The sequence below is a fragment of the Schistocerca cancellata genome, chromosome 3 (assembly GCF_023864275.1).
Source record: "Schistocerca cancellata isolate TAMUIC-IGC-003103 chromosome 3, iqSchCanc2.1, whole genome shotgun sequence".
Lineage (NCBI taxonomy): Eukaryota > Metazoa > Arthropoda > Insecta > Orthoptera > Acrididae > Schistocerca > Schistocerca cancellata.
This window is the reverse complement of record NC_064628.1, coordinates 208,277,606-208,304,314: the sequence shown is the minus strand read 5'-3', so window position 1 is coordinate 208,304,314 and position 26,709 is coordinate 208,277,606. Positions and strand designations below refer to the sequence as shown.

General features: G+C 39.3%; 1 protein-coding gene across 1 annotated transcript in view; it reads right to left on the bottom strand.

Annotated features, from left to right (window-relative positions):
- LOC126176226 (spondin-1-like) overlaps positions 1-26,709 on the bottom strand; it is a 499,217-nt gene that overhangs the window by 15,570 nt on the left and 456,938 nt on the right. Inside the window, exon 16 of the mRNA XM_049923370.1 lies at positions 11,393-11,449. Within this exon, the coding sequence (XP_049779327.1) occupies positions 11,393-11,449 (57 nt within the window). The remainder of the gene's footprint in view (positions 1-11,392; positions 11,450-26,709) is intronic.

Sequence of the window (26,709 nt, the reverse complement as noted above, 5' to 3'; positions counted from 1 at the left end):
GATGCCTCTTCTTGATAATTTATTTAATTTTTTCGACAAGCAGTTTTTTCCCCATGTTGTTAATGTGAAATTCATGTAATGTGTGGAATCTGCACCCAATATTGTTAACATTTATGAGTTGTACATTTCTGAAATATCTGCAAAGGAATGAAATTTGTTGGTTAGCATTGATTATTTCTTTATTTACACATGACCAAGATGGTAAGTCATACCAATGTGGGATGTTCAGCACTAAAACATTTGTGTGTGTAAGCTGTACTAAGCACCTTTTTAGTTCTTGTTTTGCTTTGTGAGTTTCGTTTTTGTACATGTCATTTGACCCAACAAATAGCACAACAAAGTCTTCAGAGGATAAGTCAGCAACGTCTGTGGACTGTACATGCTTGCAAAGTTCCAACATAGAAGCACCTGGCTTTATGTAAGCCATTGTTTCTACACTGGATTGATTGTTCAGTAGGAGAGCAAATCCTTGACCATGACTTTTTGTCATAGCAACTAATTTTTTTCATCAAGGTTTCTTTGCACGTTTAGCAGGGGCACCAGAGTTATAGTCAAAACATTCAGGAGCAGCACTGGACAAACACTTGATATTTAAGTCATGCAAGTGTTTAAGTCTTTCAGACTCTTTTTCTTTCATAATAGAAATTGAGCTGTTAAGCATTCTTTTGAATGTACCACGCACGTATTTGTAGTTTCGCAATCAGCTCGCAAATGAGTTTTATCACATGCACAATGTTTCTTATCTTGCACAGTTGACTGCACACTGAATCGGCTTGCGAACACATTAGGTTCATTTAATAAGCTTCATTGAGAATGTGGCACTTTGTTTTTCACTTTGCCTGGAGTCTGAGGTTACTGTGTGGCAAGTTTGCTGTTAGTTCTCACTTTTCAGATGTAAGTTTCCTTAGTTCCCATCAGAATATTAATGGTTAGTTGCAGACTACTTACATGATCATTTAACTTTCTGATTTCATCACTACAGTTCGTACACACACTGTTTTATCAGTATAATTTTCACCTTTTTTTTGAATGAACACTATGGTATGTCAATACTGGCCAACATCTTGCTTCCTCATGATTTGTTTTATTGTATTCCTTATGAGTGTGGCTACAGTTATGTTGGGCAGTCTATATGGACTATTGGTGATCTCTGTGTTGACTATCAATGTCAACTCAAGTACAGAAATTCTGAAAAGTCAATGATGGTCAAGCAGAGTTGAATGAATAAATATAAGATTATATTTTAACAGTCAAGGATTCTGGGTCAAAGCCATATAAATTAGACTATGTGGTAACAACTTCAATATAGACACTGAATATGCAGTTAGTAATGTATGATCGATGAAGAATGATCATAGAGAATTATTTCACTTAGTTTACCACTTTGCCACATGGCACAAATCTCATTGGTAGTTCAGTTCTGCCCATACCCAATTTAGTGCATCAGAAATAAGAACAGCTTCTGCAATGCAGTGTTGCAAGGCTTTGAGGTTCTGTGGTAGAAGTGGAAATATAAACAGTATCCTTGATGTAACACCACAACAAAAAATTGCAAGGCATCAAGTCTGGCAACCATGGTGGCCACTTGATAGTGCCAGGTCAGTGGCCACAACATGGCCTATCCAGTGATGTGACGATGTCTCTTTTAAGTAATCTCATACACAACGGGGGAAATATGGAGGAGTGCTATCTTGTTGAAAGATCAAATCCGTGCTATCAGTTTCAAGTTGAGACATGTACCACAAATCTAGCATATTCAGATAGGTGATACCATTGACAGATCTCTCAGCAGAGAAGAGGGGTCCATAAACTGTCTTCATATACATGGCATAGAACATGCTTACTTTCGTGGAATCCAACATGTGGATTCTTTGTTTTCCATATGAGTGAGTTACCTCACTCACTCGCTCACTGCCTGACAAAAAACATAGAGCTCTTAGAAGAGACACGATGTCATATGAACATATAACTTCATACACATATACATACACATGTTTGGCAACTATATAAAAGACTAGAGTTGCAATTCCCTGCGAAAGGTAGAACAGCCACCAGAGTGCATTAGTGTCGTTCATGTTTATTGTTTTTACAAAGCATAGTAGGGTATTTAATGTGTGCGAACACATTCAGATTTTCAGTGATCAACGTGAAGGACATGGAGATACACCATGCATGCGCAAACAGCTTTATCAGCAGCTGACAGAGTTTGCAAGGTGTTTTATTTGGCCAGCTTGTTGAATGATGCAGTACACAGATTTGTGGGGCATTGAGATGTGACAGAGGTCTGATGCTGGACTGCTTGGAACATGAGATTGACCACATCTGACCATCACAAAGGAGGATAGCTGTGTTATGCGCCAACCACACCGTAACCCCTTCACATCTGCCCCTGCTATCTGAGAACAAATAATAAACTTCCCCAGCATACTGTGCCATCCCACACCACTGGTCAGAAACTAGGAGTCTAGCTGCATTTGGAGTGGTACCATGGCCGGGAGGCACACATATGCACCTCTCCATCTATCTGTCTTTATGTTAAAAAATTTGCATTCTGTATATTATATAATAATGTTTAAAATGGGTATGTATTTTATGTTTTTATTTATGGATCACTCATGTCTCTAATGCATGTAGACAAATTTGATATCACGTTAATTAGTCTTTAGAGAATAAATAAATAAATCCTGTTAATTATTCATTATGCCACAGGTTGTAATAAATCACAATAATAAGACACTGCACCACAATTACTGAGAATTTGAGTGACTACCAGAACTGGAACAATTCAGTTTTTTCCCCAGTCACACATTAATTGTTGTGTCTAGGTGAACAGCATGGGCCTTTTCATCTTTCTGTTGTGATTGTGGGTGGTTTTACTTGTAACTGCCCAGTATAGAATTTCTCTTCAGGATATCTTATCTTGTTTTGATGCCTACGCAGAGAAAGTGAAGTGCAGACAAATTTTTGCTTCTAGTCTCTCATTAAAATGATTTTCAAGTTAATAAGATAGATAAAAAGAACACAACAGCTCATGGACTAGTAGCTGGGTGCTTTAATAAAGTCTTGAATGGGCTAAAAACCATGAACAGTTTGAGAATATTGCGACTGGCAATGATAGTTAGACCTAGAACTGTTGAGAGTTGTACCTTAATTCTTTTTGCTATTTGAAAACTTGAAAATAACTAATCATGTAAAGAAAACAAACTCCTAACTGTGATTTTATCAGCAATTTTTACAGTCAGCACTTTTGTGCATTTTCTCTTTCATCTGTACCTTTAATTCTTTCCTGACAGGTCTTTTTTATCCTATGTTTGAGACCCACAGCAGAATGTTTGGATTTAGATCTGAAAGAGTTTCTCATGAAATACATGATTTCAAAAGTTTACCCAACCTTTCTGATGTTAAAAAATAGTGAGACAGATATACCCCACTGGACATCAAGTAGATTGTTATAAAGGAGACTTATTCTGAAATTTGTATTATTTGACTGAAAGTAAACATTTTTAATCAACACTAATGAACAGCAATTGTTAGCAATATTTATCAACAGTCTTTGAAGCATCATTTACACTTTATGGGTAGAATATTGTTAAGCGTTCACTTATCTCCTAAGGAAGATGGCGCCGATAGGAAAGTGTAGTGACGCTTCTCTCTCGCTAAAAAGGCAAAACATCAACATTTCTTCATGTAGAGAATGTAAAAAGCGTGTGATGAAGGGTATTCTGTGTATCAAATGCAACTTCTGGTTACACAAAAAGTGCGCGAAAGTAAATCTAAAGTTCGTCAGCGATGATTTTCTGTGGACATGTCACGGTTGTTTACGTGACGAAACGGCCGATCTTGTAAGTGCAGTTGATACAAAAAACGAAATTATAAAATTACTACGAAGTGACATTGAGACATTAAAAACCGAACTTTCGACCATCAAGAAAGAAAACGATACATTAATACAAGAAAAGAAGTCCTGTGTGTGTAAAAGCCATCAAACGGAAAAGCAACAAGATCGCGAAAATACGAGTGACCGATCGTACTTTAAAAACAACATTTCAAGTGTTCCCGTTGATGTCTCCTAAACTCAGTAAGCCAAAAACCGGAAGATAAATATAAATGGAAGGTGGTGACATACAGCAAAAGGAAAAACAAGGCGACAGATACGCAACAAAAGGAAAATGACTTTTTAATAATTGGCGATTCGCTGCTGAAGAATATCGCTGTCCCCAATTGCAAGATCGACGTACGACCTGGTATTAGAACGCATCAACTCGGTAAACATTTTAAAAATATGGTAAATGCAAGACAAGATACTACAGAACCAGATTCTGAAACCAGACATAACTATAATGGGGTATTTATACATGTTGCAACGAATTCGTTAAGGAGCAGCAGTGAGGAAGAAATGGCAAGCGAAACAAGAAACATGATTCGTTCTGCAAGAAATATGTATGCAGGATCTCGTCTGATACTTAGCGGAATCATAAACAGAAGGTCAGTGAGTGAAAAATATATCGCCAAAATAAACTGTGCTCTTAAAGAACAATGTGATCGTCTTGGGGCAATTTTTATAGACCCAAACAAATTCCTATGTGAAAACTCACTAGCGAAGGATGGCTTGCATTTAAATAGACTGGGGTCTATAACGTTCAGCAGAATGTTTGCAGATGTCTGCAAAATCATTAGATGCAAGGGAAACTAATATGGCCTGAAGGGGGTGAAAAATCATACACTCCAGCTGGAAAAGAAAAATATAAGCACCATACAAAAAAAGACGATACTAAAGAATTTGCCCCAGAATACAGCTCACAACATGTAAACCAACAAAAGAAAAATTACATCAAAGTACTTCAAAATATTCAATACTTTGGTAACAAAAAATTAGAAGCAGAAGTACTCCTGAGTTAAGTAAGACCAGACATATTATGCATAACTGAACATGGACTAACTGAAAGTAAAATACGTAATGTGGCAATAAAGGACTACAAACTAGCTAGTTACTTCTGCAGCTCTAAATATAAGGGTGGTGGCGTTTGTATATATATTAAAACAGGTACTCTATCAAAGAATGTAAACAGTGAAGCTGCTACATTTCCCATAGCTAGAGAAAAAGACTTTGAAGTTACTGGTATAGTGGCAGAGGATTTTAGAGTGTTTTGTGTGTACAGGTCACCATGTGGCAATATTAGTATCTTTCTAAAAAATATTGCTAGCTTATTGAGAATGAATATGAAGAGAAATCTTATTATATGTGGAGACTTCAACATTGACATGGGAAAAGACACAAAAATAAGACAGGATTTTGAAGAATTGTTAATACAGCATAACATGAAAGTGACAATAACTGCACCAACAAGAGTGACTTCACAAAGTGAGACAATTATTGACAACATAATTACTAATATGTGTAACTATGAGTCACATGTAGTTCAGACAGAAATATCTGATCATCATGGACAACTAATCAGCTTTTGCAGAAGTAATGACACAGTATCAGAACCAAAACAAACAACCAAAGAAATTCGGATTATCAGTGAACAAAATATCAACATCTTTAGAACAATGTTAAGTAAGGAAACCTGGAATGAAACCCTACAGACCCAGAGTGTAAACGAAAAATATGATGCATTTATTTCAACAATTAAGTACCATTTTAATGTAGCATTTCCCAAAGTAAAGAGACAAGAAAGGCAGCAAGATCAAACACAGTGGATTACCAGTGAAATACTAGAACAGTGAAGGGAGCTTCAGGACGTGAGATGGATGGGCGAAGCTGAAAAATATAAAATGTTAAAAAAGAAGTATAGAAAAACAATAAGAGAAGCGAAAGCAAGAGCAATTGACACCACTATAGCGAACTCAAAAAACAAGGCAAAGGCAGCTTGGAATGCAATCAATGCTGAAAGAAAGGAAAAAGATGGGTCAAACAAAGAAGAAGGTATTAGGTCAATTAAAATAGACAACACAGTGGTCACAGTTGGTATGGAAATAGCAAACATACTGAATAATAACTATATCAGTGTAGTAGAAAACCTAAAATTGGAAAGAAATAGTCAAAAACAGAAGGGTATTAAGGTACCAAAAAGGTCATGAAGTACTATGTTCTTAAGATCAGTCATGGAAGATGAATTGCGGATAACTATACAGAAACTGAAGTCCAAGAAATCAGCTGGTGATGATGAAATATCAAATCATGTAATAAAGCTGGTATGTGAGGAGATAATAACACCACTGCTGAACATAGCAAACTGTTCTTTCAGAGATGCAATTTTTCCAGAAAAACTGAAGATAACGAAGGTAGTGCCAGCGTACAAGAGAGGGTGTAAGGATGATCCCAACAACTACAGACCAGTTTCACTGATATCAGGTTTCTCAAAAATCCTAGAAATGCTTATGTATACCAGATTGGACAAACATAACATTCTCATGCCCTCACAACATGGTTTCAGAAAGGGTAAATCTACAGAATCAGCAATTGTCAGTCTAACAGAATACATTTTACAGTCCTTAGATGAGAAAAAGGTTGTCTTTGCAATGTTTCTGGATCTTTCAAAGGCATTTGACACCATTGACCATGAAATGCTGATACAAAAATTAAGCAACTATGGCATTTGGGGGCAACCAGGTGAATGGATAAAATCATACTTGTGCAACCGCAAGCAGTATGTATCATTAGGAAACTCGTACCAATCAGAAACCAAATCCATCAAATATGGAGTGCCGCAGGGTTCAGTAATGGGGCCATTGTTATTTAATGTATTTGTTAATGATATAGGTGTTGAGGAGGAAGAAAAGAAAATATTGTATGCTGATGACATGACAATACTAAATAGTGACCAAAATATGGAACAGCTTGAGAGAAGAGCATACATATCTGCAAATGTCATAGCTCAATGGCTGTTGGAAAATGAACTGGTTATAAATCTAAAAAAGACTATGTATGCAGTGTTTAAAAACAAGGAAAAGGCTGTAGACATGGATTTAGAGGTTGATGGAATAAGGCTGGAAGAAGTAGAATCTGCTAGATTCTTAGGTATTCTTGTGGATAATGACCTGAAATGGAAAAAACATATTAATAATGTCTGTAAGAAACTGAGCTCTGTCATATTCTTAATGATGCAGCTATCACAGTATTCAGACAAGAACCTTCTGTGTACAGTGTATCATGGACTTTTCGAACTATACTTACAGTATGGAGTGACTGTGTGGGGAAACTCAAACAAACAAGTGACAAAACGAGTGGTCACATTACAAAAAAAAAAGCAATTAGGATCATTTTAAGAAGAAAGACCTCTGAAACATGCAGAAACTGTTTCAAGAATTTAGGTATCTTAACTTTTTCATCATTGTATATATACAAAACAATAATGTACATCACAAAAGGTAGTGAGGACTGGATTACAAATGCTAGTGTACACACCCACAATACAAGAAAGAAGAATGAAGTACGGAGCATACCCCACTGACTGGCAATGCTAGAAAAAGGACCCCAGTACTCTGGTATCAGACTACTAAGAAGTCTGCCCAAAAACCTGCAAGATAGTGTACTTCATAATGACTTTCCAAAGAAACTTAAAGACTATCTCATTGAAAAAGAGTTTTACAGTGTTGCAGAATACTTATGCCATTAAATTTGTATATATTGTTACTCATTATCAGTGATGTAAAAATGTAAGCTAAAGGTGTAGAAAAATAAGTGATAAAGAATGTTAATACTTTGACATGTCCTATATTACATGTACTGTTACTGTACACAATGTAATCTTACAGGATCAAATAAAATTCAATTCAATTCAAAGTTGAATGGGTTTTTGTTTCATTATCTCTTCAAATAAGTGACACTATGTCTCCAGGCACATTGTATATCATCACATGCTATTGAGATTAGATCTAGATTTTAGCTTCTTTGTTTGAAGTGCTCATACGTATCTACTGGGGATTTTTGCCTCATGGAACACCCTGTTTGGCATTTGTAATCCTAAAAGCAGATCTGTTCCCATGTCACTCTTATCTTCTAACTCTTGTTCATTCCCAGAAAGAGAGCAAAGACACTTGGGAATATTTTTTGATACATAATGAAGAAAGAAAAGTAATTTGATAATGAGAGACACTATTGTCACATTGTCATGAATAACAAAGCAAAATTTTTAAAAAAGAAAAAAAAAAGTGGATCAGATATATAATAGAAAATTGATGAAAAGCTGGTAACACTGTGAGTAAATTAATTACAAAAATAGAATGACAAAATTTGCTCTTCTTCTTTATTTTTGTGGGTAACTTTAGAAAATTATGACCATTCCCAGCTAGGGATACTACTTAAGTACTTCAGTTCTAGCAATGGTCACAGGTGTGGCTTTTTGCAGCCTGCCTATCTTGTGACAATTCCATGAGTAGAAGCTCTTGGATGTTTTATAAAGCACACCCAGTTGAGAGTGTGGCTTGTGACTTGTGGTACTCTTCTGCTTGGTTACTTGTTCTTTTTTGTCTCTAGCCAAGATGCTGAAATCCAAAATGAGCATTGGGAGAATGTGTGACATTGGTAAAATTGTTCATTGGTGATGCTGTTCCAGATAACAGATCTGTTGTTAGGTGTAGCATTTGTAACATTGCAATCTCAATTTGTGAATGCCACCAATGAAATTCAAGTTCATCAGCTTGTGGAAAAATGCATACCTAGAATAAGGAACTACAGTATAATGGGGCAGCAATTTATTGAAGAGGCAGTGGCCTCTTCAAGTTACAAAAGAATAACTAATACAGAACCAGCATCTCTAGCATATGGTATTCCCTGCTCCAAGCTCAACAACCTCATCATGAAATAGTCTCTGGAGAAGTACACTTTTTTTTCTTTTTTAAAAATTTTGCTTTCTTATTCGTGACAATGTGACAGTAGTGTCTCTCATTAGCAAATTACTTTTCTTTCTTCATTATGTGTCAAGTATCAAGTACTCACAGATGTAAGTAGCTGGAAGAAAGTTATACCTTTTCTCTGTATGAAGGAAAAGTTTCACAAAGCAGGTGAGCAATAGGAGATGACACATTGTATTTTATTCTTGATGAAAATACTGAGACACAGGACAAATATGTATTCAATATTTTAGTGAAACTCCTCTAAGGAGAGAAAGTGAAACTAATGCTTTTTGTTAACTTCCTTTCCCAGGGAAACTGACAGTGCAACCATGATGAATCACTTGAGCAATGCATATTTTGTGTTGTGGCTTGACGGGACAAAATATGAGTGAATATGTCTGCTGCTTACAGATCAGATTTCTTACTTGTTACTTACATTATTCAATCTCAAATATATGTTCTGTAACCTAATTCATGTGATCTGCATCGTGCATACTCTCCACTGAGTTTGGGAGTCATTAAAAAAGAAATACTTGTCATTGAAAGATTTTGTATCCTGCATTAAAAGAATCTTAAAGACACAAAGGGAATTGGAAAAAGTAAGTAACATATTATTAGGGCAGGCCTAGTAATTTTGATTGAATTCTGCACTACACTTAACATGACACAGATACATTACAGTATTTTTCAACATAGTTTCCAAGTCTCTGTAAAGAAGTCAGAACATTCTATCAATTATTCAGTTTCGTGACAGTAAAAATCCACTCCTTGGTCACAGAGCCATTCGAGAACTGCTGTGTGAACGTCCTCATCACTGGAAAATCTCTTTCACCCTCATATATTCTTCTCAATTCCGTGAACATTGTGGCCTGTGCTCAATGTCCTTCCTTTCTGATCAGTGTCACACACATTTACGTGGTCAAAGTTTTGGCGTCATTACATGTGTTGTAGTATTTTGTCTATTTACTATCAGAATTTCATAGTGAATCTATGAGCTATTTAGATGTTTTGGATCTCGTAGACTCAAGTACTTCAACTTTGGAAAACATTTCCAGTTTCTGCGCCATTTCGATTCCACTCTGTGATGCACCTGTTATTCATATTGGAGCAGGATTGGGTCTGCAGGAAACTTAAAACATTCATTCTCTTCTGACAATGTGCCACTCTTGTTGCGTAATGGTCTTATTGTGGAATTACTTGTATAACTTACTTTTTTAAGTCCCTATGTAACTCCTACCAGAACACAAAACTACAAACAAATTATAGGAATTTCTTTGCCATTGTCAACCCTAGTCACAAAAAGGAATACTTGGTTAATAGCTATAGTGTTACTCTGTATTTTTAGATGCTTCACCAGATGATTCTTCAATTGTGAGAAAGGCTGAACAACCATCAGCAGAACAGAAGCTGTCACACATGGTCCCTCATTTCTGATAACAGCCAGGAGAAAACTGTAGGAGTAGTATTTGGAGAAAGAAGCACAGTGTACCATTTTGGCAAAGACAAAGGATGTGCTTGAAGGTATTGGAAAACCATGACAAGGAGGACGTGATAGCAAACAAGACTATTGGTTACAATTTGAAAATAAAATAAGCATCTCTTTTATCTGCTGATGTAGAATGTCATTTGAATAAGTGACAGAAATAGATAAGCCAGTGTGTTCAGTGATGTGGTTCTGAAGACTTTTCAGTGCTTGAGTGAATTCTTTTTGGAAGTTAGTGATTTAATGACTTGTACATGCATTACATAATAAATTTTCACCTGTGGAATATGCACTTTTCTTAGCTCTTTTTTTCATTTAAAATAATGCGCTTTTTTGCACCTGGTTTTTCACATTTTTGTACATAAAAATCATAGATCTACTGACAGCCGATGAAATGTCAGAACTCACTCTATGCATTTTGATGCTCATATAATTGTTCTTGTTCATATCTTTTGCAATAGTAACTGCACAAACTGATGTTAACTGGTGTGGTGGAAAGCTTCAGGCAATACTGTGGAAGACATGGGCATGAACATTATGAAGCCTGCTTGAGCCTTTAGTTGTTGCAGAACTAAGGGTGCAAAATTGTTGTTGATCAAGAGTCATATTTGTGAATGAGAGGCATCTAGTGTAGGCTAAATTCATTAAGAGATTGCTAGCATCTTTAAATTATTCCCAAATATTTTGCTATTATTTACATAAATTTCATTTACATTTCATTAAAATCCGTGCACTTGTATACATGCAGGCAAACCTGAATGTTATGGGTTAATAATAAGTAGGGAAGGATTCCATTTGAAAGAAGGTTCTATTTTCTAATTGATGCAGTTGTCATAAACAGGAGATGGCAAGAAGATAAAGGTTTAGTCCAGTATCGTAAAATCTGCATCTCACTAACCGTTTCTTACACAACATGAAAAGCAGGCCGCTTTAATATTAAATGCAATGAAGTTAAGCTCAAGGCAAAGTTAATGTTGTTAGAAGAGCATAAATGTGGCATGATACTACACACTGTGCATGAATAGTAGTTTTGAGATCACATCTCTCAGTCTTTATGTCAACACCAACCTGTCACTATAGCATAAGGTTCTCCCCATGTTGGATTGTCATCAACTTCTGTTGGGTCTGCAGATGTAAAGTAAAAATGAAAATTATATGAAAGAAATGAAAATAATAAATATGGATAGTAAGAGTTTGTACAATTTATTTTTTGTCAGATTTATAAAATGAAAAAATAGAGAAAAATAAACCAATAATAATACATAATTAACTGAAACAGAGCTATCCATATCATCTAAGTGTTTAAAAGACTCTTAACTACTGCAGTCAGTGACTGTCTATGTCAGGTCGCATTAGAAACTCAGTGTTTGTGGCACCAGGCATGGATACCAAGTCAGCAGGGTTGTAACAGCTGACCCTGTGAAGAACTTAGTACAGACAGCAGGTGCAACACAGCCTAAAAACCATGGCTGCAGCTGGTGGAGTCCAGTCATCTTGCTGTCTGGCATCTCTCTGGCATCACTGCTGCCTTCTGGTGATGACAAGTGATCATTGCCAGAAAATCCAGACTTATTTATATGCTTCCTAACTTACTTACTTACTCCTCAGCTCTACAGCCCTTGAAGGGCCTTGGCTTGCATCACAATATCCTGCCATTCTATCCGATCCATGGCTCTTCGTCTCCATCCTCTGACACCCAGCTTTTTCATGTCTTCTTCAACTCCATCCACCCGTCTCTTTCTGGGGCATCCCCTCTGCCGTCTGTCTCCAGCCTTGCCATCAAAAATCCTCTTACATGCTCTGTCTTCTTCCATTCTGACCACATGCCCTGCCCACCGCAGTATTCTTATTTTAATGGTAGCGACAATGTCAGGTTCTTCAAAAAGGTGTTGTAGTTCTGCTGCATTCATATGAATGCACCAACCTCCTTGATCATATATTGGACCATATATTTTATGTAGCACCGTTCTCTCCCAATTCTCTCCTCATTTACAGTCATGGTCCACATTTCAGCCCCATACATAACAACTGGTCTTATAATTGTTTTGTAAATGAGGATTTTAGATTTTCATGATAGAAGCAAACTCCTAAGCATGGGTAATGCAGCAACATAGCATCTATTATCTGCTGGTATTCTGGCTTTCCCCTCACTGCCAATGACATTTGTCTCAGTGATAGTCGACTCAAGGTACTTGAAGTCTCTCACCCTTTCAAACTCCCTGTCGGCTCTCCTGAGATTTAGTAGGTTTTGTTGGTTGGTCATTGCCATGTACTTGATCTTTTCAACATTGACTGTCAGGTCAAGTTCCCTTGCACCTTTCTCCAGTTGTTGATAGGCTTCTCCTAGCACAGCAGTGTTCTGTGCGAGTAATGCCACATCGTCAGTGTAAGCTAGGTACTGTAGTGAACAATTTAAGAAGGTTCCCCCTTTATTTAACTCTATATGACTTATGACTTTTTCTAGGCAAAGGTTGAATAGCAATGAGGAGATATTGTCACCCTGTCTAAGTCCCTTCTTCACTTCCACTTCTCTGGAGATTTCGGCCTGTATTTTTACTTTACAGTTGGTTCTGCTGAGGGTCATCATAGAAAGTTTAATGAGCTTCTTAGGTATTTGAGCCTCTTCCATTACACTCCACAATGCCACTATTGAGATGCTATCATAGGCTTGTTTAAAGTCAATATAAAGCTGGTGTACGTTAATGGTCGAAGTAGAAAGGATATAAAATGTAGACTGGCAATGGCAAGGAAAGTGTTTCTGAAGAAGAGAAATTTGTTAACATGGAGTATAGATTTAAGTGTCAGGAAGTCGTTTCTGAAAGTATTTGTATGGAGTGCATCCATGTATGGAAGTGAAACATGGACGATAAACATGTGGTGCTACAGAAGATTGCTGAAGATTAGATGGGTAGATCACATAACTAATGAGGAGGTATTGAATAGAATTGGGGAGAAGAGGAGTTTGTGGCATAACTTGACAAGAAGAAGTGACCGGTTGGTAGGACATGTTCTGAGGCATCAAGGGATCACAAATTTAGCATTAGAGGGCAGTGTGGAGGGTAAAAATCGTAGAGGTAGACCAAGAGATGGATACACTAAGCAGATTCAGAAGGATGTAGGTTGCAATAAGTACTGGGAGATGAAGAAGCTTGCACAGGATAGAGTAGCATGAAGAGCTGCATCAAACCAGTCTCTGGACTGAATACCACCACAACAACAACAACAGCAACATGTTAATTTGATGTTCGTAACATTTTTCAAGTAGTATGTGCAATGTGAATATCTGGTCAGTTGTTGACCTATTTCTTCTAAAGCCACTCTAATAGTCTCCAACTCTCTCTTCCACATATGGAGTAAGCCTGCTGGTTAGAATCTTGGAGAAAACTTTATATGTAGTATTAAGTAGGGAGATTCCTCGATAGTTCTGGCAGTTTAATTTATCTTCTTTTTTATGTATGGGGCACATTATAGCTGTTTCCCACTCCTCTTGCCAGATATTCAGTATTATTTTATGAATTATTGTCCACAGCATTTCCCCACCATATTTGAGAAGTTCAGCCTGGATCTGATCTTCTCCAGGCGCCCTATTGTTTTTTAAGCTCTTAATGGCTTGCATCACTTCCCCCAGTGTAGGTTCTGGTGTTAAAACCTCTGGTCCATAGTAAGTTAGTTCCACCAGTTCCTCTCATTCTAACCCTTCTACTTCTGGGTTCAGTAACTCTTGGAAGTATTCTGTCCACCTATCAAGTATTTTATTACTCTCTCCTATCAAATCCCCTTCTTTGTTCCTACACATATTTCTTCTGGCTTGGAACCTGGTCTTTCCTTCTTTAATCTTTTGCTACATTTCACAACTTTGCTTCTCTTCTCCTAGCTGTTCAATTTCTTCCAGTTTTTCCTTTTCTAGTGCTCTTTTGTTCTGTCTGCAGACCCTCTTTGCTGCATGGTGCTTTTCATTATATTCATTCACATTTGCTCGAGTTCTTCTCTGCAATAATTTCATTTGTGCTACATTACGTTCCTCAGTTCTTCTCTTACATCCTTAGTCAGACCAATCTTCCTTCCTCTGAGCCTGTTCATGTCCTAAAATCTCTCCAGCTACCTTGAGGATTCCAGTCTTACATCGTTTCCACATTACTTCTATATGTTCATTTGATGTGTCGGTCTCATTCTTAATCCTCTCTTTTACTTTCGTCTGATGTGCTCTCCTCAATTCTTCTCAGTTTCTTAATGTGAAACCTTTTTTGTTTGTGGTCTTTTTGTTTACTCAATAGTGAGATCCTTTGTCTATATTTAATTCTCAATAGATGGTCGTCTGAACTGCAGTCAGCTTCACGTTGGCTCCTAACATCCATTATGTTCGATCTGTGTCTCCGATCAATCAATATATGGTCTATCTGATTTCTGGTTTGTCCATCTGGGGAAATCCATGTTTCTTTGTATATTTTTTTGTGTGGGAAACATGTACTGCTGACAGTCATGTTTTTGCTTATAGCAAAATCTACAGCCCTAAGTCCATTGTCGTTTGATATTTCATGGAGGCTATATCTTCCTATGGTTGGCTGAAAGGCATCTTCTTTTCCTATTTTTGAATTCAGGTCTCCTATTAATATCTTGACATCATGTTTGGGAGCCTGATCATACAGTTGTTCTACCTTGCTATAAAACTCATCCTTTTGTTGTTCATCTGCCTCCTATACATCTACATCTACATTTATACTCCAGAAGCCACCCAACAGTGTGTGCCACTGGGCACTTTACGTGCCACTGTCATTACCTCCCTTTCCTGTTCCAGCCGCGTATGGTTCGCGGGAAGAACGGCTGCCAGAAAGCGTTCATGCATGCTCGAATCTCTCTAATTTTACATTCGTGATCTCCTTGGGAGGTATAAGTAGGGGGAAGCAATATATTTGATACCTCATCCAAAAACACACCCTCTCGAAACCTGGACAGCAAGCTACACTGTGATGCAGAGTGCCTCTCTTGCAGAGTCTGCCACTTGCATTTGCTAAACATCTCCATAACGTTATCATGCTTACCAAATAACCCTGTGATGAAATGCGCCGCTCTTTGTTGGATCTTCTCTATCTCCTCTGTCAACCTGACCTGGTATGGATCCCACACTGATGAGCAATACTCAAGTATAGGTTGAACGAGTGTTTTGTAAGCCACCTCCTTTGTTGATGGACTACATTTTCTAAGGACTCTCCCAATGAATCTCAACCTGGCACCCGCCTTACCAACAATCAATTTTATATGATCATTCCACTTCAAATCGTTCCATACGCATACTCCCAGATATTTTACAGAAGTAACTGCTACCAGTGTTTGTTCTGCTATCATATAATCATACAATAAAGGATCCTTCTTTCTATGTACTCACAATACATTACATTTGTCTATGTTAAGGGCCAGTTGCCACTCCCTGCACCAAGTGCCTATCCACTGCAGATCTTCCTGCATTTCGCTACAATTTTCTAATGCGGCAACTTCTCTGTATACTACAGCATCATCCGCGAAATGCCGCATGGGACTTACGACACTATCTACTACGACATTTATGTATATTGTGATAAGCAATGGTCCCATAACATTCCCCTGTGGCACACCAGAGGTTACTTTAACGTCTGTAGACGTCTCTCCAATGAGAACAACATGCTATGTTCTGTTTGCTAAAAACTCTTCAATCCAACCACACAGCTGGTCTGATATTCCATAGGCTCTTACTTTGTTTATCAGGTGACAGTGCGGAACTGTATCGAACTTCTTCTGGAAGGAAAATGGCATCTACCTGGGAGCCTGTATCTAATATTTTCTGCGTCTCATGAACAAATAAAGTGAGTTGGGTCTCACACGATTGCTGTTTCCAGAATCCATGTTGATTCCTACAGAGTAGATTCTGAGTTTCCAGAAACGACATGATAAGCGAGCAAAAAAAAAAATGTTCTAAAATTCTACAACAGATTGATGTCAGAGATATAGGCCTACAGTTTTGTGCATCTGCTTGATGACCCTTCTTGAAAACTGGAACTACCTGTGCTCTTTTCCAATCATTTGGAACCTTCTGTTCCTCTAGAGACTTGCGGTACATGGCTGTTAGAAGGGGGAGGGGGGGGGGGGAAGTTCTTTCGTGTACTCTGTGTAGAATCGAATTGGTATCCTGTCAGGTTCAGTGAACTTTCGTCTGTTGAGTGATTTCAGTTGCTTTCCTATTCCTTGGACACTTATTTCAATGTCAGCCATTTTTTCATTCGTGTGAGTATTTAGAGAAGGAACTGCAGTGCGGTCTTCCTCTGTGAAACAGCTTTGGAAAAAGGTGTTTAGCATTTCAGCTTTGTGCATGTCATCCTCTGTTTCAATGCCATTATCATCTCAGAGTGTCTGGATTTGCTGTTTTGATCCACTTACTGATTTAACGTAAGACCAGAACTTCCTAGGATTTTCTCTCAAGTCGGTACATAGAATTTTACTTTCGAATTCACTGAACGCTTCACGCTTAGCCCTCCTTACACTAACTTTGACATTGTTTAGCTTCTGTTTGTCTGAGAGGTTTTGGCTGTGTTTAAATTTGCAGTGAAGCTCTCTTTGCTTTCGCAGTAGTTTCCTAACTTTGTTGTTGAACCACAGTGGGTTTTTCCCATCCCTCACAGTTTTATTCGGCACGTACCTGTCTAAAATGCAATTTATGATTGCCTTGAACTTTTTCCATAAACACTCAACATTGTCAGTGTTGGAACAGAAATTTTTGTTTTGATCTGTTAGGTAGTCTGAAATCTGCCTCCTATTACTCTTGCTAAACAGATAAACCTTTCTCCCTTTTTTTATATTCCTATTTACTTCAATATTCAGGAGTGCTGCAACAGCCTTATGATCACTGATTCCCTGTTCTGCACTTAAAGAGTCAAAAAGTTCGGGTCTGTTTGTTATCAGTAGGTCCAAGATGTTATCTCCACAAGTTGGTTCTCTGTTTAATTGCTCGAGGTAATTTTCGGATAGTGCACTCAGTATAATGTCACTCGATGCTCTGTCTCTACCACCCATCCTAACCATCTGAGTGTCCCAGTCTATATCTGGTAAATTGAAATCTCCACCTAAGACTATAACATGCTGAGGAAATTTATGTGAAATGTATTCCAGATTTTCTCTCAGTTGTTCTGCCACTAATGCTCCTGAGTCGGGAGGTCAGTAAAAGGAGCTAATTATTAACCTAGTTCAGTTGTTGAGTATAACCTCCACCCATAATAATTCACAGGAACTATTCACTTCTATTTCACTACAGGATAAACTGCTACTAACAGTGACAAACACACCACCACCAGTTGCATGCAATCTATCCTTTCTGAACACCATCTGTGCCTTTGTAAAAATTTCGGCAGAATTTATCTCTGGCTTCAGCCAGCTTTCTGTACCTATAACAATTTCATCTTTGGTGCTTTCTATCAGTGTTTTAAGTTCCAGTACTTTACCAACGCAGCTTTGACAGTTTACAATTACAATACCGATTTACTCTGTGGGTGCATGTACATTTATCATTGAAATGTTGGAAAAATTTTCCCCTTAATCTTAATATGGACATCCATTCATTGATTGGTTGGAAGCACATCACCTCAAGTTTCAGTTCTTTAGTGACCACAAAATCTGTTCCAAAGGTATTCATCCTCCTGCCACTATGGAAGATAGTGAAATCTCCTGGTTTAACTGGTTTGTCATGTGACTTAATGACAACTTTACACTGGCAACAGCTCTCTGTTGTTGAAGGTTAACTACCACACAAGGTTCAGCCAGAAATTTTACTTGCAGGCTTGCATTGCACCCCTCCCCCACTTCATACTTATTGCATGCATCAAACTTCAGCTGTGCTTTAAACAGCTTGCTTTGCATGCCAGCTGCTTGTCCTGCAGGGCTGTGATCCAGTATTTGTACTTGTGCTAAATTCTTAACCATCATGCACTCTTCAACAGTTCAGCCCTGTCTACCTGATCATACACTCTACAAACTTGCCTCAGTCTTTCTTTTCCTCCATTCACCCTGCTTCTGATGAAATACATGTGTGTGTTTCATTTCAGCCATAACATATGCAACACAACTATCAAAAATGTCTTGTGCATTCCCTGTAGTATCTATAACAACAAAATCATCTGAAGTTCCACCCTAGATGATGCAAAAGTCATTGGCACATGCACTTCCCTGTGCATCTGGCCCAGACCTCCCCAGTCTCAACACAATAACCATTTACAACAAATAGGGCAGATATTTGAATCACCCTGCTGCTATCCTCACCCTTAATTACTTTTGTACATTCCAGCTGGCATTACTGTTAGCCCAGAATCCCCAATTCCCCTGGATATTAGAGCTGGTACTTCTACTCTAGAGAACCTTAACTTTTGCAATGTCATTATTCTGCTCCCTGCTCAAATTCCCAGGAGCTTGTATTTCGACACTATCCAGTATTAATTTAATCACTCCACCACAACAATTTTCTAACCAACCAGGACATTCTGTCCTAGTCCTCTCAGGTTCAACAGGTTGGACATTATGCAGAAATAGGTAAATTATCCACAATCTTGCTCCTCTTTCTTTCATCTTCCTTTTTCTCCTTCTTCTTTGCTCTCTCTTTTTTGTTTCTTTCTGTCCTCTCTAAAATCAATCTATTCCTCACATCCAGAGACCCACTCTCCATCATCCATTGCTCATGCTCTCCACATGTTCTCCCTATACTTTGGAGTTTTGTGATAAGGTCCTGCACTTCAGCATCAAGCGGTCTAATCTATTATCATACTCCACCTTTTCTGCTTGCAACCTGTCTACTATATCCCTTAAAATTATCAACACCTCCTCCCTCAAAGCTCCTTTTGATATCAACAACCCTGCTACTTGTAGTACTGATGACAACATGATTTACCTCCTATCAGCTACACTATCACAGATGAGAGAGGAAAAAAAGAACCCCTAAAACTTACCACTATCCTAACACATATCACTACCCTACACACTTAAATAATGAGCCATTCTCCCTGCTCCACATAAGACAAAATAAAGTCACAAGAAAACTTAACCATAACACTAACATTCCTCCTCATAACTTAATTACACTTGCCTGAGTGGCTACTCATACTCATTATTATCATACACTGAAACAACTTAACTTAGCTTAAAATCCTGAATCACTACTCATGGTTAACAGCTTATACAGGGTGTCTCACCTAAAGTTTTCAGTATCAATATCTCTGGAACCATAATAGATATTGACAAATAGCTTTCATGGGTATGAATGTTTGGCAAGGGCTCACGAAAGTAAATAGTATGAGATATTCTAAACCATGTGCAAATATTAATTTCAACACGGACTTATGTTTTTCTTTTCTTTTCTTTTATTTTCTTTTCTTTTTAAATGGACATCTCATATTATTCCATGTGCAGGCAATAACATGAGAAATCACAACATTAATGGCATTGGTTGCATTGCAATAAGTCAATTACAACATGAGAAAATGGAACACAAAATAGACACATGAAATGAATGAAACACACTACTATTGCACTTCTGAAAAGCATGACCCGCACGTTGCTCATAATTACGATGTGATTGACGTATGTATTTTTACTTTCAGTGTTAGCATGACACTTGAAAGTAATAATAGGGATTCCTGCCACAAACAGTGATATGTACATAATGGTGTCCCTTGGGCATGTTGTATTTATCTTCATATGTACTATGAAACAGCACTGGCTGGTGTACACTGCCCCTTACACCGCCCAGGTCAACCCTTTGCCTCTGAAGTTGTGTACAGGAACAGGCCATAACCAGCACTGTGTGTGGGAATGGCTCACTATGAAGCAGGATGTTCTGTGTAGAAGCACATACAGGTGTACTGCACATTGTATTGGGTATCACTGTTGTAATCGTGATATTAATTTACCTGCCCATTTGTTCTAGGCATTTAACATGGTATTCACAAACAAGGAAATGGTTGGCATGATATTACTATATTGAGAAAGTCACCAATATGGCACATGCATGGCACAGGTGTATGCCTAGCAGTACCCTAATAGAAGTAATCCAACCTGGCCTACCTACGTGAATTTTGTTAGAAGCTTTCTCACAACAGGATAGTTGTCTCCACAAATGCAGATCCAGAGGAGAGGCATAACACATGAAACAGCAAAGGTAGCTGTTGTGGTGGCTGCTGCAATAAATCCTCATGCAAGTATATGTGAAATGAAGAGACAGATGGGAATCTGTGAACAAGTGATGCGTATTCTGCACAGGCATAGATACCACCCTTATCACATGGCACTACATCAAGACCTCCATGGCAATGATGTTCACAGTCACCTAGAATACTGTCAATGGGTTCTCAGGTAAGGCCATAACTTGAATTGTAGGATACTGTTTATCAATGAGGCCATGTTTACAAACCATGGGAATGTCAACTTTCACAATATCCACTATTAGTCAGCAGAAAATCCACCCTTGATTCTTTGGATTGAACATCAACATCAGTGGAATGACATTGTATGGTGTGGTATTGTAGGACATGACATCATTGGCCCATATTTCATTGATGGCACTCTTAATGGTGGACAGTACAAGTGGTTCCTGAGAGGTACCTTACCTGGACTGATGGAAGACCTACCCCTTCATTTTGCTCAAATAATGTGGTATCAAAATGATGCATGCCCTGTGTACAATGCCCCAATGACACAACAGGCACTAAACCAACAATTTCCACATTGATGGATTGGAGAGGCAGTCCCTTTCAGGGATTTCCAGCACAGTCACTGGACCTCACCCCCATGGACTCTTTCTCTGGGGACATGTGAAAGATGTGGTGTATCAGCAGGTCCCAACAACAATGGCCCAACACTAAAGCCTGTATTACCGCTGCATGCACTGCAGTAACACCACAAACACTGACAGCCATGAGTGGATCCGTGATCGAGCATGCACAGCAGTGTTGCCAAGCAAATGGTGATCTCTTAGAACATACATTGTAACATTTTGGTTGTGAGACATGTGATTGCACACCAGCATACATTTTGTGTATTATGGAGAAGATGTATGTTTGTTTTGTTGGTACTACTGTACATTTATGTATGCATTGCATCATCTGCAATGGTTCAATTATGTCACAGTCATTAAAGCTGTTCAGTGACAAGTCTTGCACGTGGTGTGTACCATTGTGTAATTGATGTACAACTATATAGAAATAGCATGTATCTCTCTGTACAACCCTTAGACAGCCATTAATTTTGCTTACTTTGGCCAGTGGTTATTGGTATTTTCTTACTATTATGTCCATTGTAGTATTGTCGAAAAGTTCAATAAAGCATGTACAAGTAAACTGTGTCCTTGTTTACATTGTGGGTGACTGGACACCCATATGTTTCCCAGGCCACATACTAACAATGTACATAGCAATATGTAAGCCAGTGTTTGTCACATCATGATATGTCAATCACATCGCGATTATGAGCAATGTGCAAGTCATGCTTGGATCACAGGAAGTGCAATAGTAGTGCATTTCGTTCATTTCATATGTCAACTTCACATTCTAATTTCTTGGGATGTAATTGACATATTTCAATGCAACTAACACCATTATTATTGTGATTTCTCATGTTATTGATTGTGTGTGGAATAATATGGGGTGTAGGTGGGACACCCTGTACACTACTAGACAATGAGCCACACCTCTTGCTCATGACACCGATATTGCCCATACTAACAAGGTGAAAACTAACATTTATATTTATGCCTCCTCCAAAATACTGTCTGTATTCACCTGTCACACACTGAACTTACAAGCAGAACTCAACCCCTGGCAAAACTCACTGACTTGCCATGACACTCACAGTCAAACAGAAACAGAACAGAAACACTGCACTCAACCCTCAATAAAGGTACTGTAGGTATTGTTGCTCCTTCTGCTGTCACTAAATAGTGTGGCAACAGGCTCAAAGAGTGAGTGGTGACAGATGAGAGGGTCTTGAACAAACACAGTTAACAGTTACAAAGAACTGTTATAGATTTTGATACATAGTGTAGCGAGTCTCATCATCGCCTGTGACTGGGGTGATGAACAGGAAGCAGCTTCCACATGCTGCCTCATACTGCTGGGGCCAATGGCCTCCTTAGGCCATAACTATTGACATCAATGGCACGTTGTATTGTGCTGTGATAGTGACCCACTCGGGAAACAGCCCCTTGGCTCCTTAAGCAGCTGAGGTAGCGGCATGTGGAGGCTGCTGTGTGTTAATTACAAACATTGCCCTTGAACAAAAGTTGGCCACTAGGAACTCAGCTTCAGAGGTGGCAGGCACAAGTGGCAGGTCAGCAGAGGTGTTACATCAAGCTTCATGAAGGACTTAGTGCAGACAGCAGGTCCAGCCCATCTCGAACCCAGCTGGCAGAGCCCAGTAGTCTCAATGTTTGATGTTGCTCTGGTGTTGTGGTGATACTGCTGACTTTCACAGTGATAGACTTATTTATATGCCTCCAGTGCCTATTTGTTTCACTAAAATCCACTGCCTAATCACATTGCCATAAAAAGAGCTCTGCCTTGTTGTGGAGACACCACCCCACTTGCAACACACTCCCACTGTAAGGCACCACTTATTGATGAACTCTGCTATGCTTTCTGCGCAATCCACTGACATGTCTGTTATTGTGTCCCACATGTCAACACATTGGTGGCTACCAATCTGACTGTTAACACAATGCTCTGTGATGCTTCCATGCTGCTTCTCCTTACCTTTGTTAAAGACTAATAATTTTCTGTCCAAAGACTGGGTCATATAACTGCAGGATGATGCAAAAGAGGAAAATGGAAAAATATGATAAAAAAATTAATGAACAAGTGTGGGAAATACAAAAATCTCTAAAAGTTATCAAAAGTCTCATCTGAAGAAATGAATTGCTCCTAAAAAGCAAGAAGGAGATGCTCAAAATTTACCACACCCCATTAGTGATGTAAGCAGTGGGGACATGGGTAATGAAGGCACTGTACAAAGGAAAATACAAGTGAGTGAAATAAAGTCCCTCAAGAGCAGCTTAGGAGTTAACAAGATGAGACAAACTAAGAAGCATGGTAATGAGGGAGACATTAAATGATGAGCTAGTATAGACTTGTAAACAGGGTCAATGTGGAGGCTGGCCGTGTGGCATCGCCCGCTCTGCCTGTGAGTGGACATGTGGCTGCTCCTTCAGCAAGGTCCGAGCAGGCACACGGGAGGAGGGGTTTATTAGTTATTGGGAGCTCCAACGTTAGGCGGGTGATGGAGCCCCTTAGGGAAATAGCGGGAAGGTCAGGGAAGAAGGCCAGTGTTCACTCGGTCTGCTTGCCGGGGGGTCTCATCCGAGATGTGGAGGAGGCCCTACCGGCGGCGATAGAGAGCACTGGGTGCACCCGACTGCAAATTGTTGCTCATGTCAGCACCAATGACTCCTGCCGTCTGGGTTCAGAGGTCATCCTCAGTTCGTACAGGCGGTTGGCGGAATTGGTGAAGGCGGAAAGCCTCGCTCGTGGGGTGAAATCAGAGCTAACTATTTGTAGTATCGTTCCCAGAACCGATCGCGGTCCTCTGGTTTGGAGCCGAGTGGAAGGCTTAAACCAGAGGCTCAGACGATTCTGCGGAGATCTGAGGTGCAAATTTCTCGACCTCCGCTATCGGGTGGAGAAATGTAGGGTCCCCCTGAATAGGTCAGGCGTGCACTACACGCCAGAAGCGGCTACAAGGGTAGCGGAGTACGTGTGGAGTGCACATGGGGGTTTTTTAGGTTAGAGAATCCCCTCCCTAGGCCCGACAAGACGCCTCCTGAGACGCGGCAAGGTAGGAGTAGGCAAAATGCAACAGGCAATAACAATATTAATGTGCTAATAGTAAACTGCAGGAGCGTCTACAGAAAGGCCCCAGAACTGCTCTCATTAATAAACGGTCACAACGCCCATATAGTACTAGGGACAGAAAGTTGGCTGAAACCAGACGTAAACAGTAATGAAATCCTAAACTCAGATTGGAATGTATACTGCAGAGACAGGCTGGACAGTGAAGGGGGAGGCGTGTTTATAGCGATAAGAAGTGCAATAGTATCGAAGGAAATTGACGGAGATCCGAAATGTGAAATGATTTGGGTGAAGGTCACGGTTAAAGCAGGCTCAGACATGGTAATTGGATGTCTCTATAGGCCCCCTGGCTCAGCAGCTGTTGTGGCTGAGCACCTGAAGGATAATTTGGAAAATATTTCGAGTAGATTTCCCCACCATGTTATAGTTCTGGGTGGAGATTTTAATTTGCCGGATATAGACTGGGAGACTCAGACGTTCATAACGGGTGGCAGGGACAAAGAATCCAGTGAAATTTTTTTAAGTGCTTTATCTGAAAACTACCTTGAGCAGTTAAACAGAGAACCGACTCGTGGCGATAACATATTAGACCTTCTGGTGACAAACAGACCCGAACTATTTGAAACAGTTAACGCAGAACAGGGAATCAGCGATCATAAAGCGGTTACGGCATCGATGATTTCAGCCATAAATAGGAATATTAAAAAGGGTAAAAGATTTTTCTGTTTAGAAAAAGTGACAAAAAGCAGATTTCAGAGTACCTGTTGGCTCAACACAAAAGTTTTGTCTCAAGTACAGATGGTGTTGAGGATCAGTGGACAAAGTTCAAAACCGTCGTACATAATGCGTTAGATGAGTATGTGCCAAGCAAGATCGTAAGAGATGGAAAAGAGCCACCGTGGTACAACAACCGAGTTAGAAAACTGCTACGGAAGCAAAGGGAACTTCACAGCAAACATAAACATAGCCAAAGCCTTGCAGACAAACAAAAATTACGCAAAGCGAAATGTAGTGTGAGGAGGGCTATGCGAGAGGCGTTCAATGAATTCAAAAGTAAAGTTCTATGTACTGACTTGGCAGAAAATCCTAACAAATTTTGGTCTTATGTCAAAGCGGTAGGTGGATCAAAACAAAATGTCCAGACACTCTGTGACCAAAATGGTACTGAAACAGAGGATGACAGACTAAAGGCCGAAATACTAAATGTCTTTTTCCAAAGTTGTTTCACAGAGGAAGATTGCACTGTAGCTCCTTCTCTAGATTGTCGCACAGATGACAAAATGGTAGATATCGAAGTAGACGACACAGGGATAGAGAAACAATTAAAATCGCTCAAAAGAGGAAAGGCCTCTGGACCTGATGGGATACCAGTTCAATTTTACACAGAGTACGCGAAGGAACTTGCCCCCCTTCTTGCAGCGGTGTACCGTAGGTCTCTAGAAGAGCGTAGCGTTCCAAAGGATTGGAAAAGGGCACAGGTAATCCCCATTTTCAAGAAGGGACGTCGAACAGATGTGCAGAACTACAGACCTATGTCTCTAACGTCGATCAGTTGTAGAATTTTGGAACACGTATTGTGTTCGAGTATAATGACTTTTCTGGAGACTAGAAATCTACTCTGTAGGAATCAGCATGGGTTTCGAAAAAGACAGTCATGTGAAACCCAGCTCGCGCTATTCGTCCACGAGACTCCGAGGGCCATAGACTCAGGTTCACAGGTAGATACCGTGTTTCTTGATTTCTGCAAGGCGTTCGATACAGTTCCCCACAGTCATTTAATGAACAAAGTAAGAGCATATGGACTATCAGACCAATTGTGTGATTGGATTGAGGAGTTCCTAGATAACAGGATGCAGCATGTCATTCTCAATGGAGAGAAGTCTTCCGAAGTAAGAGTGATTTCAGGTGTGCCGCAGGGGAGTGTCATTGGACCGTTGCTATTCACAATATACATAAATGACCTGGTGGATGACATCAGAAGTTCACTGAGGCTTTTTGCAGATGATGCTGTGGTGTATCGAGAGGTTGTAACAATGGAAAATTGTACTGAAATGCAGGAGGATCTGCAGCGAATTGACGCATGGTGCAGGGAATGGCAATTGAATCTCAATGTAGACAAGTGTAATGTGCTGCGAATACACAGAAAGATAGATCCTTTATCATTTAGCTACAAAATAGCAGGTCAGCAACTGGAAGCAGTTAATACCATAAATTATCTGGGAGTACGCATTAGGAGTGATTTAAAATGGAATGATCATATAATGTTGATCGTTGGTAAAGCAGATGCCAGAGTGAGATTCATTGGAAGAATCCTAAGGAAATGCAATCCGAAAACAAAGGAAGTAGGTTACAGTACGCTTGTTCGCCCACTGCTTGAATACTGCTCAGCAGTGTGGGATCCGTACCAGATAGGGTTGATAGAAGATATAGAGAAGATCCAACGGAGAGCAGCGCGCTTCGTTACAGGATCATTTAGTAATCGCGAAAGCGTTACGGAGATGATAGATAAACTCCAGTGGAAGACTCTGCAGGAGAGAC